General features: G+C 42.8%; 1 protein-coding gene across 5 annotated transcripts in view; it reads right to left on the reverse strand.

Annotated features, from left to right (window-relative positions):
• Positions 1 to 13229, reverse strand: part of LOC130277062 (serine/threonine-protein kinase D1-like) — a 188413-nt gene that overhangs the window by 21324 nt on the left and 153860 nt on the right. For all 5 annotated transcript variants that reach the window (XM_056527327.1, XM_056527326.1, XM_056527325.1 and 2 more), the window contains 2 exons: positions 10815 to 10921; positions 8255 to 8416 (listed from right to left, as the gene is read on the reverse strand). In XM_056527327.1, coding sequence (XP_056383302.1) covers positions 8255 to 8416; positions 10815 to 10921 — 269 coding nt within the window. The remainder of the gene's footprint in view (positions 1 to 8254; positions 8417 to 10814; positions 10922 to 13229) is intronic.

Genomic DNA, 13229 nt, shown 5'->3' on the forward strand with positions numbered 1-13229 from the left:
AAATTCCTGGAATACCCCTTTAACCCCTTAACGCAGAATTACGGGTATACCCGTCGGCTGCTGAAGTGCATTCGCGCAGAGCGACGGGTATACCCGTCATTCACATAATTGCAGCTGCTGCTGCATCCGGGGGGGCTGAACTTTTCACCTCCGGTTGTCTCCGGCAGGTGAGAAGTTCAGCTTAACCCCGTTGCGCTGGACGCTGCATTTATAAGGCAGATAACGCGATACCTTCACGCATTCCGCCGTATAAAGGTGGCGTTCATTGTGCATGCTCCCGCGGCGCTGATCGGGTTAACTAGCTAAAGTCCCGGGGTGTCCGGCAGGTGACCACTCCTGCCCGACACCCTGGGACCCCATTTGATTAACCCGATCAGCGATCAGGTGTGTAGGGGCGGCGGGGGGTGGTCAGCGGATGCGCGGTGATCCGGGTGTCCGGCAGCGGCCCACATGTGTTAGTCCGGGGAGAGCGGGGCACAGAGGGAATAAGTCCTTGCTTACCCGGTGGCGGTGGCGGATCCTGCAGGCTGCGGCGGGATCTGACTGGCCGGTGAGTGATGCTCCAGATGTTGCAAAACTACAACTCCCGGCATGCCCAGACAGGCATTGGCTGTCTGGGCATGCTGGGAGTTGTACACCTACACTTGCTATCCCTCACCAATAATCACAATCAAGTAGTATCAAAAGACATCTTTATTATTAACAAAATCGAATTACAAAAATACACAATAGTAGAAAAAGACGCAACCCCTAAAAAACACACACCCCAAAATAGTATGGGAATCCCAGGCCGATCACTCGCACAGTATGACAGTATGCAAAATATCCTACTTATTATACCTCCATATATCTATATAGGAATGCTGATATCACAATAATATATTATGTACAATCACCGGCATCATAACACATTAGATCGCATTACCTGTTCCTTGCATACTATCAGCGGCCATCTGGGGACTCCCGTGCACCCTCAACGGACGTCTGTTTCGTGGGCTAACCCACTTCGTCAGGAGTTAGTTAACCCTTGCTTACCGGGATATTTATACCTAAAGCCCGCTCAATGGCGCATGCCCGGATCTCCGGGCCGAAAGTCGGGACCTGCGGCGTCATCAGGCTTCCGCCGGCATGTAAACATGACAGTTTCCGCCCTTAACTGACACTCTAGGTCAGGACTTCCGCTCAGACGATCAGCGCATGCGCACCGGGTTCAGATATTAGTAAGATCACCAATTTAGATACTATCTCATATATTATGAATATAAATTGGTCCCCAAATAGCCGTGATATACATTATACTACACATTATCAATACATAAGGTTCTGAGAACATCTATATTGACATTGATATTATATTACATTTTCTACATCAATCCTTATACATGGTACATTGTGCATTAAACTCCTTTACATAAAATATCACTGTATATGTCACCTAATAATTTAATAAGTATCACTAGACACGGTTGAATATTAATTTTCAATCACTGATTGTGTAATGTAAGAGGAGAATAATTGTAGGGTTATAATAACACATTATTGGACACAATGGTATAGAGATATATAATAATGTGTATGATTAAAAACACTATAATAGTTATAATTATGTTTAGGTAATTTTGGTATTTGAATCATGACAATTTTTTTTACATTTTTTTTTTTTTTAAATAAAATTATGTAAAGGAGTGTAATGCACAATGTACCGTGTATAAGGATTGATGTAGAAAATGTAATATAATATCAATGTCAATATAGATGTTCTCAGAACCTTATGTATTGATAATGTGTAGTATAATGTATATCACAGCTATTTGGGGACCAATTTATATTCATAATATATGAGATAGTATCTAAATTGGTGATCTTACTAATATCTGAACCCGGTGCGCATGCGCTGATCGTCTGAGCGGAAGTCCTGACCTAGAGTGTCAGTTAAGGGCAGAAACCGTCATGTTTACATGCTGGCGGAAGCCTGAAGACGCCGCAGGTCCCGACTTTCGGCCCGGAGATCCGGGCATGCGCCATTGAGCGGGCTTTAGGTATAAATATCCCGGTGGGCAAGGGTAAATTACCTCCTGACGAAGTGGGTTAGCCCACGAAACAGACGTCCGTTGAGGGTGCACGGGAGTCCCCAGATGGCCGCTGATAGTATGCAAGGAACAGGTAATGCGATCTAATGTGTTATGATGCCGGTGATTGTACATAATATATTATTGTGATATCAGCATTCCTATATAGATATATGGAGGTATAATAAGTAGGATATTTTGCATACTGTCATACTGTGCGAGTGATCGGCCTGGGATTCCCATACTATTTTGGGGTGTGTGTTTTTTAGGGGTTAGGGGTTGCGTCTTTTTCTACTATTGTGTATTTTTGTAATTCGATTTTGTTAATAATAAAGATGTCTTTTGATACTACTTGATTGTGGTTATTGGTGAGGGATAGCAAGTGTAGGTGTATATTGAAATTGTTGTTTATTGCTATCTGCATGATATTTGACTGTCCAATAGGAGAGTGTAGGTGTTATATGCTGGGAGTTGTAGTTTAGCAACATCTGGAGGACCACTGTTTGGAGACCACTGTGTAGTGGTCGCCAAACTGTGATCCTCCAGATGTTGCAAAACTACAACTCCCAGCATTCCCAGACTGTCTGGACATGCTGGGAGTTGTAGCTTTGCAACATCTGGAGAACCACTGTTTGGAGACCACTGTGTAGTGGTCGCCAAACTGTGATCCTTCAGATGTTGCAAAACTACAACTCCCAGCATGCTCAGACAGCCAATGCCTGTCTGGGCATGCCGGGAGTTGTAGTTTTGCAAGATCTGGAGGATCACAGTTTGGAGACCACTACCCAGCATGCCCGGCTGCAAACGGCTGTCTGGGCATGCTTGGAGTTGTAGTTGTGTGCCTCCAGCTGTTGCAAAACTACATCCCCCAGCATGCCCAGACAGCCAATTGCTGTCTGGGCATGCTGGGATTTGTAGTTTTGCAACATCTGGAGGGTCACAGTTTGGAGATCAGTGTGCAGTAGTCTCTAAACTGTAGCCCTCCAGATGTTGCAAAACTGCAAATCCCAGCATGCCCAAACAGCTTTCTCGGCATGCTGGGAGTTGTAGTTGCGTACCTCCAGCTGTTGCATAACTACATCTCCCAGAATGCCCTTCGGCAATCAGTACATGCTGGGAGTTGTAGTTTCGCAACAGTTGGAGGCACCCTGGTTGGAAAATACTGAGTTAGGTAACAGAACCTAACTGAAGGTTTTCCAACCAGTGTGCCTCCAGCTGTTGCAAAAGTAGTTTTGAAACAGCCGGAGGTTTGCTCCCCCCCCCCCCATGTGAATGTACAGGGTACATTCACATGGGCAGGTTTACAGTAAGTTTCCAGCTTCAGGTTTGAGCTGCGGCAAATTTTCTGCCGCGGCGCAAACTCCTAGCGGGAAACTCACTGTAAACCCGTCAGTGCGAATGTACCCTAAAAACACTACACTACACTAACACAACATAAAGGGTAAAGCACAACATATACACCCCCTTACACTGTCCCCCCAATAAAAATAAAAAACATATCGTACGGCAGTGTTTCCAAAACAGAGCCTCCAGCTGTTGCAAAACAACAACTCCCGGCATTTCTGGACAGCCACCGACTGTCCAGGCATGCTGGGAGTTTAGCAACAGCTGGAGGCACCCTGTTTGGGAATCACTGGCATAGAATACCCCTATGCAATCCCTAGTTTAGTCCTCAAATGCGCATGGCGCTCTCTCACTTCAGAGCCCTGTCGTATTTCAAGGAAACAGTTTAGGGACACATATGGGGTATTTCCATACTCGGGAGAAATTGCACTACAAATTGTGGGGGGCTTTTTCTCCTTTTACCCCTTATGAAAAGGAAAAGTTGGGGGCTACACCAGCTTGTTAGTGTAAAGAAATAAAAAAATTTACACTAACATACTGGTGTTGCCCCATACTTTTTATTTTCACAAGCGTTAAAAGGAAAAAAAGACCCCCAAAATTTGTAACGCAATTTCTCCTGAGAACGGAAATACCCCATATGTGGGTGTAAAATGCTCTGCGGGTGCACAACATGGCTCAGGAGTGAGAGCGCACTATGTAGATTTGAGGCCTAAATTGTTAATTTGAACAGGGGTGGCTGATTTCACAACGGTTCTGACATAAACGCAAAAAAATTAATACCCATTTTGACTCCATTTTGGAAACTACACCCCGGAACGTAACAAGGGGTATAGTGAGCTTTAACACACCACAGGTGTTTTACGAATTTACGTTAAAGTTTGATGGGAAAATGAAGAAAAAACTTTTTTTTCACAAAAATGCTGGTGTTACCCTAAATTTTTCATTTTCACAAGGGAAAATAGGAAAAAGCCCCCCAAAATTTGTAACCCCATTTCTTCTGAGTAAGAACATACCCCATATGTGGATGTAAAGTGTTCTGCTCAGAAGAGAAGGAGCGCCATTGGGATTTTGGTGAGAAAATTTGTCCGGAATTCAAGGCCATGTGTGTTTACAAAGCCCCCATAGTTCCAGAAAAATGGACCCCCCCCCCCACATGTGACCCCATTTTGGAAACTACACCCCTCACGGAATGTAATAAGGGGTACAGTGAGCATTTACGCCCCACAGGTGTCTGACAGATTTTTGGAACAGTGGTCCGTGAAAATGAAAAAATTAATTTTTCATTTGCACAGCCCACTGTTCCAAAGATGTGTCAAATGCCAGTGGGGTGTAAATGCTCACTGCACCCCTTATTAAATTCTGTGGGTGGTGTATTTTCCAAAATGGGGTCACATGTGGCGGGGTCCACTGTTCTAGCACCAGGGGGGCTGTGTAAATGCACAAGGCCCCCGACTTCTATTCCAACCAAATTCTCTCTCCATAAGCCCAATGGCGCTTCTTCTCTTCTGAGCATTGTAATGTGCCAGTTTAGTCCACACATGGGGTATTTCACACACATGGGAGCATTTTAGTGAGAAAAATAAATAAATTCATGTACATGTCCAACTTTAACGAAAAGTCATCAAACACCTGTGAACCCAACACTCCCGGTCTGATGAAGCGCAGAAGCGCGCAACGGTCCGTCACCGAGACTATACCCCCGCGTCCTCCACTACAGCTCCCTGGTCCGTGTACCCTCATGTTTGTAAGTTTGTAATAAACTACCACTGCAGTAGAAGCTTGGGTGAGTGCTCCGCTTTTTCTACATCTTCAGTATTGAATTGTGAATTGCTTTATCTTCAGCGAGTCAGCACCGCATACAGAGCTCACACAGCAGTTAAAGGGGCCGTACACTATTTCCATTCCGATACCTACCCGTTATTCCTTTTGGTGCCGAGTAATCTCCAATAAACTGAGATTTGTAAATTACTTATATTAAAAATCTTAATCCTTCCAATAGTTATTAGCTTCTGAAGTTAGCTTTCTGTCTAACTGCTCATTTATTATGTCACGTCCCGGGAGCTGTGCATGATGGGAAAATATCCCCATACGAACTGCACAGCTCCCGGGAGTGAGTCATCAGAGAGCAGTTAGACAGAAAACAACAACTTAACTTCAGAAGCTAATAACTATTGGAAGGATTAAGATTTTTTAATCGAAGTAATTTACAAATCTGTTTAACTTTCCAGAGCCAGTGGATATATAAAAAAAAGTTTTGGCCTGGAATACCCCTTTAAAAGTGTCATCTTTACAAGGGGCAACACTGCCCACAACACCATTCTTGAGATCAGCAAAGACTAAAGGTTTAATCCACTTAGAACACCAATCTCATTGTGTACAAAGTATTTTGTACTATATTACTATGTATAAATGTTATAGCACTGTTTTCTTGCTGTACCCCCTACATCTCCTCCCTCATCCCTGTCTACCATTCTATGTGGGCTCCGGGGACGTGCACAGACATTTTGGAGGGCAGGGGCTCGAGGAAAAAAAAAAAAAAAGGACACGTATCATAAAAAAGAAAACAATACATCTTCCACTATAACTTTTTGTAAATTAATCAGTATGCTTAACATTTTTCTCTTCTGACCCCTATAACTATAATATATTTTCTGTATACGGGCCTGTATGAGGGGAATTTTTTGCGCCATGATCTGTAGTTTTTTTTAATCAGTACCATTTTTGTTTAGAATTCATTTTGAAATTACTTTGTATAAAAAAAAAAAAAAAATTATTCATTAATAAAGTGACCAAAAATCTGCAATTCTGGACTTTGGTAATTTTTTTTTATACATTTACGCCATTCACTGTGTGGCCTAATTAGTTCAGACTTTTACGCACACAGGGATACCAAATATATTCATGTTTGTACATTATTTTAAAGGGGGTAATTTAAACTTTTATTAGGGAAGGGGCTAATTCACATTTACGAACACATTTAAAAGATATTTTATTTCCTATTTTGTACTACAACCTCCAGTATGCAAGACAAAAATGCACTACAACCCCCAGTATGCAAAGGGACAAAGAGTCTGTAGTGCCTTTTTGCCTTGCGTGCTGGAGGTTGCGAGCTTGTAATGCATTTTCACTTTACATACTAGGGGTTGTAGTGCTTTGTCCCATGTACATTGGAGTCTGTAGTAGAGACTCCAATATGCAAAGGTGACAAAGCACTACAACCCTCAAGCCCCCTTTTAAATGGGCACTGTCAGATACAAAAACTTTTGATATGTTATAAAGCATGCAAAACCAATAGGTTTTGCAATTGCTTTCATTAGAACATTTTTAGTATTTCATACTGAAAAAGCCAGACAAACACCTGCCCCCCTGCCTGCTTGGACACATACTAGTCCTGCTGTGTCCATGCATCCTCACCTATGTCATGGACACACTTCTTTGATTGACAGCTCTGAGCGCAGGGCTCACAGCTGTTGGAAAAATCCTCCCACTGTCAGCTTGTGTCCCGCTACTGTCAGTGAGGACAAGATGGGAGTTGTAGTTTTGCTTATGTTAGGGGACATGTGAGCAGACAGCATACTGAGGGAGGGGGCGGAGACCTGCACAGTGAGGTACTGAGTGATATGTTTAAGAAAATGTTTTTTGTTGGATCTGATGGGTACGCTTTAAGCCTATGTGTGCACGTCCCTGGTGGGCTCCACATTATGCTGCACTAGTTCTCTGAAATGTAATACTCAAAACAATCATATTAATTCCTAATACTGCCTAAATGGGACTCCCATACTACCCCCCACCCCTCCCTCTTACCTTCAATTCATCAGTGCCCACCTTTCTGCATTTTGTATCTGTACATACAGAGATAGGCTTGTAACTTTATGCACACTAACCTATTTATATATGATGTCAGGACTACTGTACAAATGAAGCACTTTTTGCTTTTTGTCTCAACCTCTTTTGCCCATAGACTGTAAGCTCTTGCGAGCAAGACCCTCATTCCTTTTGTTTAAATAATAAGTGTATAATTCTGTTATATCTGATTGTCTGTATATGTACTCTCAGAATTATAAAGGGCTGCAGAATATGTTGGCGCTATATAAATAAATATTGATATAAATGTAAATGTAATTGTCATTATTATTAAGATTAATATTATTCAGTTCATTGATGTAAATAGAGTGTGTGGTATTCCCTAAATGACCCATGAGGAAGACTTCAGTGTGAAATGTTGCAAAGGTTAATAAAGGAGTGCTTAAAGTCATGCTGGGTGCGGGCTGCGGGGGTCGTGACATCACAGCTACGCCCCTCGTGATGTCACCCCACGACCCCTCAATGCAAGTTTACGGGAGGGGGCGTGGCGTCACAACCCCCACAGCCCGCACCCAGCGTTCGGAACAAAATGCTCCAAATGCTGGGGTAGTGGAGTACCCCTTTAAGCCCTACATTTCATGGGCAAGCTTCAGAGCTCCCGGTCCATGTAGTGTAAGTAGTTAAGTAGTGATACGTATGCCTGGACACTCAGAGGCCCGAAGAGAATTAAAAAGTAAAACTTTGGGTTCATCTGAACATTTTTGATTTATATTCATACCTGTTGTGAATCTCATATGTTTATGCCCAGGGTGGGTTTTTATATACATTTCTGTAAAGTCAATTTATTCAATTTCCTTTTTCAGTTGCCATTGTCTGTTTTGTATTGTTAAATATGAGTTTTTATATTGTATTTCAATGAAGATTGCTTTTATTGAATTTTTTCTCCGGCAACAAATATCTTGGTAGGTGTCCTGTTATTAGCTGACTAGATACTAAAATAATGATTTACATTAAAAATAGTAAAAAAAATACTTTACCTGAGTAACAATAAACCTTGTGATCCTTTCAGGAAGTCTACCTTTGTCGCTTGACAGGATCATTTCTAACATGTCACCATGCAGCTTCTCCATAACTACATAAATACGTTCAGGTGTCTCACACATAGCTTCCAGGTCAACAACACCAGGACAGCGCAAGTTCTAAAGAAAACAAAAATAAATATTTTGTAGTAGTCCAAATATGCATTCTTTGTTAGCTATATTTTTTAGTGGTCATCTAGACCATGGGCATAACTAAAGGGGATGCAGAGGTTGTAGTTGCAAGGCAGGTAGACACTAGAGCCTGTGAAGGCCTGAAAGGGGTACTCCGCCCCTAGACATCTTATCCTATCCAAAAGAGAGTCCCCGGGATCTCCCTGCTGCACCTGGCGTTTGTTTAGAGCGAACATCAGGATAGGGGATAAGATGCTTGATCACGGGGGTCCCGCCGCTGGAACTTCGCTCCGTGCCAGATGACGGGCGATGAGGGGTGGAGGTTCGTAACGTCACGGCCACGCCCCGCTTGTGATATCACGGCCATGTCCCCTCAATGCAAGTCTATGGAAGGGGGTGTGACAGCCGTCACATCCCCTCCCATAGACTTGCATTGAGGGGACATGGCCGTGATGTCACGATCAGGGTGTGACTGTGACATCATGAGCCTCCGCCCCTCATCGCCAGTCATCCGGCATGGAGCGAAGTTCCAGTGGCGGGACCCCCGTGATCAAACATCTTATCCTCTATCCTTTTGGATAGGGGATAAGATGTCTAGTGGCCGAGTACCCCTTTAAATTGCGAGCCTTTTTATAGACTGAGTATTTGGGCCCAGGAGCTCCACATTAAATTCTAAGTCTGGCAGTGCAGGTATGGCCCTATTTTACTCATGCTTAGTGCACTTATTTTTATAGCCTCGTGCTATGTATTTTACATGTACAGCTCTCTGAAAATGTAATACAACTTGAAATAAATAATAAACTTCAAAGACATTTACAATACTGGACAAAGGAACCAGCAGACAACCGGCACAATAAGAGTTGGTTACAAAAGTGTGCATATCATAGTTACATAGTTAGTACGGTAGAAAACAGACACATGACCATCAAGTTTAACCAAGTAGGTGAAGGGAAGAGGTATGGGTGGATGAAGGGGAGGGAATGTGATTCTATATTTGTGCATATGCATTAATATTATTTTGTTCTAATGTTTTCTTGTATCTAACCCTGTTTTGAATTACTAAACCGTTCCTGCTGTGCCCAGTTCTCAGGTAGGCTGCTAATTCAATTCACAGTTTTTATAGAAAAGAAGACTTGCCGCCCCTGGAGACCAAACCTTTCTTTCACTAGGTGGAGGGAGTGCCACCATGTCTTATCATTTTCATGAAAATAGAATCAAATGCTATTAAATGCATCCAGGTAACTTCTTTAATATTAATTTAGTTTGCCATATTGGCCACTAATATGTATTTTCCCCTTTATTATGAATTCAATAAAACTTAAACGAAAGCCTTTTTTTTATTGACCTACTATTTAATTACTTAAAATTTTTAAATATAATGTCCCCCTCCCTTAAAGACTGAAATAACCTTTTTAGCTTTTTATGTAGCGTTATTTAAACAGATTACTGAAGAAGCACATATTATTACTGTTTAAAGGGGTACTCCGCCCCTGGCATCGTATCCCCTATCCAAAGGATAGGGGATAAGATGTTAGATGGCCGCGGTCCTGCTGCTGGGGACCCCGGGGATCGCTGCTGCGGCACCCCGCCATCATTAGTGCACAGAGCGAGTTCGCTCTGTGCGTAATGACGGGCGATACAGGGGCCGGAGCAGCGTGATGTCATGGCTCCGCCCCTCATGACATCACGGCCCGTCCCCTTAATGCAAGTCTATGGCAGGGGGCGTGACGACCGCAACGCCCCCTCCCATAGACTTGTATTGATGGGGGCGGGCCGTGACGTAACTATGCTCCAGCCCCTGTATTGCCCGCCATTACGTGCAGAGCGATCTCGCTTTGCGCAGTAATGATAGCGGGGTGCTGCAGCAGCGATCCCCGGGGTCCCCAGCAGCGGGATAAGATGTCTAGGGGCGGAGTACCCCTTTAATGGTGGGGCTGCAGCACACAGTATCACTTGCAATAGTCTATCTAGTATGGATTAACTATTATATTAATGATAAGGATCCCACTGGCATGTTTCACCACAACATGGTGGGGGAGATTTATCAAAACCTGTGCAGAGGAAAACTTGCCCAGTTGCCCATAGCAACCAATCAGATCGCTTCTTTCATTTTTCACAGGCCTTCATAAAAATGAAAGAAGCAATCTGATTGGTTGCTGTGGGCAACTGGGCAAATTTTCCTCTGCACAGGTTTTGATAAATCTCCCCCGGTATCTTTATTGATTAGGGAATGGCTTTTTCATCATGAAACCTTTTCATCTCATGTACTGTGTTGGTACATGACGGTGGCAATTTTATCCAAAAATAGTAATAATAACCATATAGGATACCCATGTCCAAGACAGTGACATGTCATGCATCTTACTTATGCCATCAATATTCATACCTGCAGTATGGCCACCTCATTTCTGAGCTGACTTTCTTGCCTGCTGGGAAATCTAAGTTTATCAATGATTTTTATTGCAACATCTCTCCCAGTTTTCCGATGCTTTCCTAAAAAGAAAAAGTGATATAAATTTATGAAAATCATAATGATAAAAAACAAACAAACATTGGCATCAAAATAACATCAAGTTAACTTCTTTAATGTATACAAAAAAAATTGTGATCTATGAGTTAATCATTCACTAACTCCATAGTTACTACATAACACATTTTTATATTTTCAAATGTTTCATAGTTTTGTAGAATGGGAATGTTCAAACAGAGTTTCCACCAAGCAAACAGAACCAAACAGGCAGGTTCACAGTTCAATAGTTCAGGGTTTATTGCAGCAGTTCACATACAGCAATATTTGGCTTGCAGCATGCAGTAAATGGAGACCTAAATGTCCTTCAAATCAGGTTCTTTACATCAATATGAAGTTCTTACCTAAAACATGGAAGATTCATTCCCAAAAATCTGATTTATTTGTACCGTGCATCAGCATCCAATATTCCACGGACACACTGGATTTGCCCCAGAGAAATTCCTTCTCCTGCTCTCTGGCAGTGATCACACACCTGTCTGTCCAGCTCAGGCCTCTAAGGCTTCAGATTGTGTTCTGACCTCAGTTTTGCGGGTCCGTTGTTTGTGCAGTAAACGGCCATAATAACGCATCCATTACCTCACTCATAGACTTGAATGGAGTGACGGATGTTAAATTTTTTCTACTAAAAGTCTAGTTACTTTGCCGCATTTGTTTATATTCCCGGACACAGGACGCAGCCTGCATCACTTTTTTCTGATGTTCCTAGCGCATCAGTAAACTGGTGCGTCCTTTCCCCAAAGGCTATAATAGTGCGGTGTCCCGATAAAGGACCTAGTCCTGTACCATCCTTAAGTCCCCTCAGCGAGAGTCCCTTTGAGTCCATAGGGCTCTCCTGCAGGGTTCCCCCCTTGCTCACCTTCTTATTGTTCTATTTAAATGCATTGTGTATATTGTGTATGCATTGTCAATATGTATAAAGTTTGTACAAATGTATAAAAGTGTTAGTCATGTGAACCACTGTCATGTGACATACCCAGAGTTCCAAGGGCACAGGAACCCTAGGCATTAGCAACCAATGGGCTTTAGTCCAGCCCCCCCTAGTATATAAGGGGCTGTAGTCTCTCAGTTAGTTCTCTTCTCTCTTATCTCCTGGATCTAAACAAGCATAAAGTCCTGTATACTGCAAATTCATCTAATCTAGGACAAAGCCTAAAGAAATGCAGACACTTCTAAAACGTGAAATACAATTCTCCCTACAAATACAGTGACTACTATTCAGCTAAGGAATATATTAGTAGCACAGTGGCCTGCATAAATAAATATCTACATAACTACAAGTCCCAGCAAGCCTGTGAGGTATCCTGTGTCCCATCTGCCTCTGAAGGAACTGCATAAGTGTAAAGACGGTTTCCTAATCATTTCAAGTAAAAGTTCCAGTTTATTCAGAATCCCTTCTGTGGAAATTCCTTTATTACATTTATATTTATATTTTTGGTTGGTTGACGGCGGTTACCATACCGGAATAACCACATCCTGGCGTCATGAACACTAAGTGGTTAACAACTTCTGCCCCCAGGGTTAATACCACCAGAACCAGCTACATATTGCAACAACCCAGTCACCACATAGCTTTTGGCATCCTACGAACAGGATATGGGTGTGTGCCTTTCATAACTCAGCTACCCAGCGCACCCACAAGGAAAAACGGGTGTACACCATTATTGCAAGTGCCACTAGTCCTCCCCCTATTCAGAACTGTGTTTGCAAAACTGTCCGGGATTGTCACGTGCCATGACGTGTCCCGTCCCAGTGAAAAGTCTGTGCGGTGAATGGGCTGCAGCCATAACCAGGCCCAACCATTTGAACCCAAGGCCCCAGCGCTGCAAGTCAGCAGTGCTAACCTCTGAGACACCATGCTACCCTTACCACACATCTAATATGCACGGTTGCTAAAATGGACAGAGATGTCAGCAGAGAGTACCAGAAAAATTAGGCATGTACACATTGCTCAAAAATTTAGTATTGTTGCAGCCGCAGCTGTAGCAGCGCCCAGAAAAATTGCGGCAGCATAAAAAGTGCAGCACCAGAGGCCAGAAAAATTAGGCATGTACACAACAAGCGTTCCTTGATGTAATGGTTAGTACTCTGGAAAATTCAAGTTTAAATTATCAGAAAGTCCAGAAGACTCTATGATGCAGGACTGTGAAAATCCTTTTCAAAATAAAATTTTTCATCAAATCAAGATGAAAGCAGCGGCCAGAAAAATTGCAGCAGCAGAAAAAGTGCAGCACCAGAGGCCAGAAAAATTAGGCATGTACACATGGCTGAAAT

This window comes from Hyla sarda, chromosome 6 (genome assembly GCF_029499605.1).
Source record: "Hyla sarda isolate aHylSar1 chromosome 6, aHylSar1.hap1, whole genome shotgun sequence".
Classification (NCBI taxonomy): Eukaryota; Metazoa; Chordata; class Amphibia; order Anura; family Hylidae; genus Hyla; species Hyla sarda.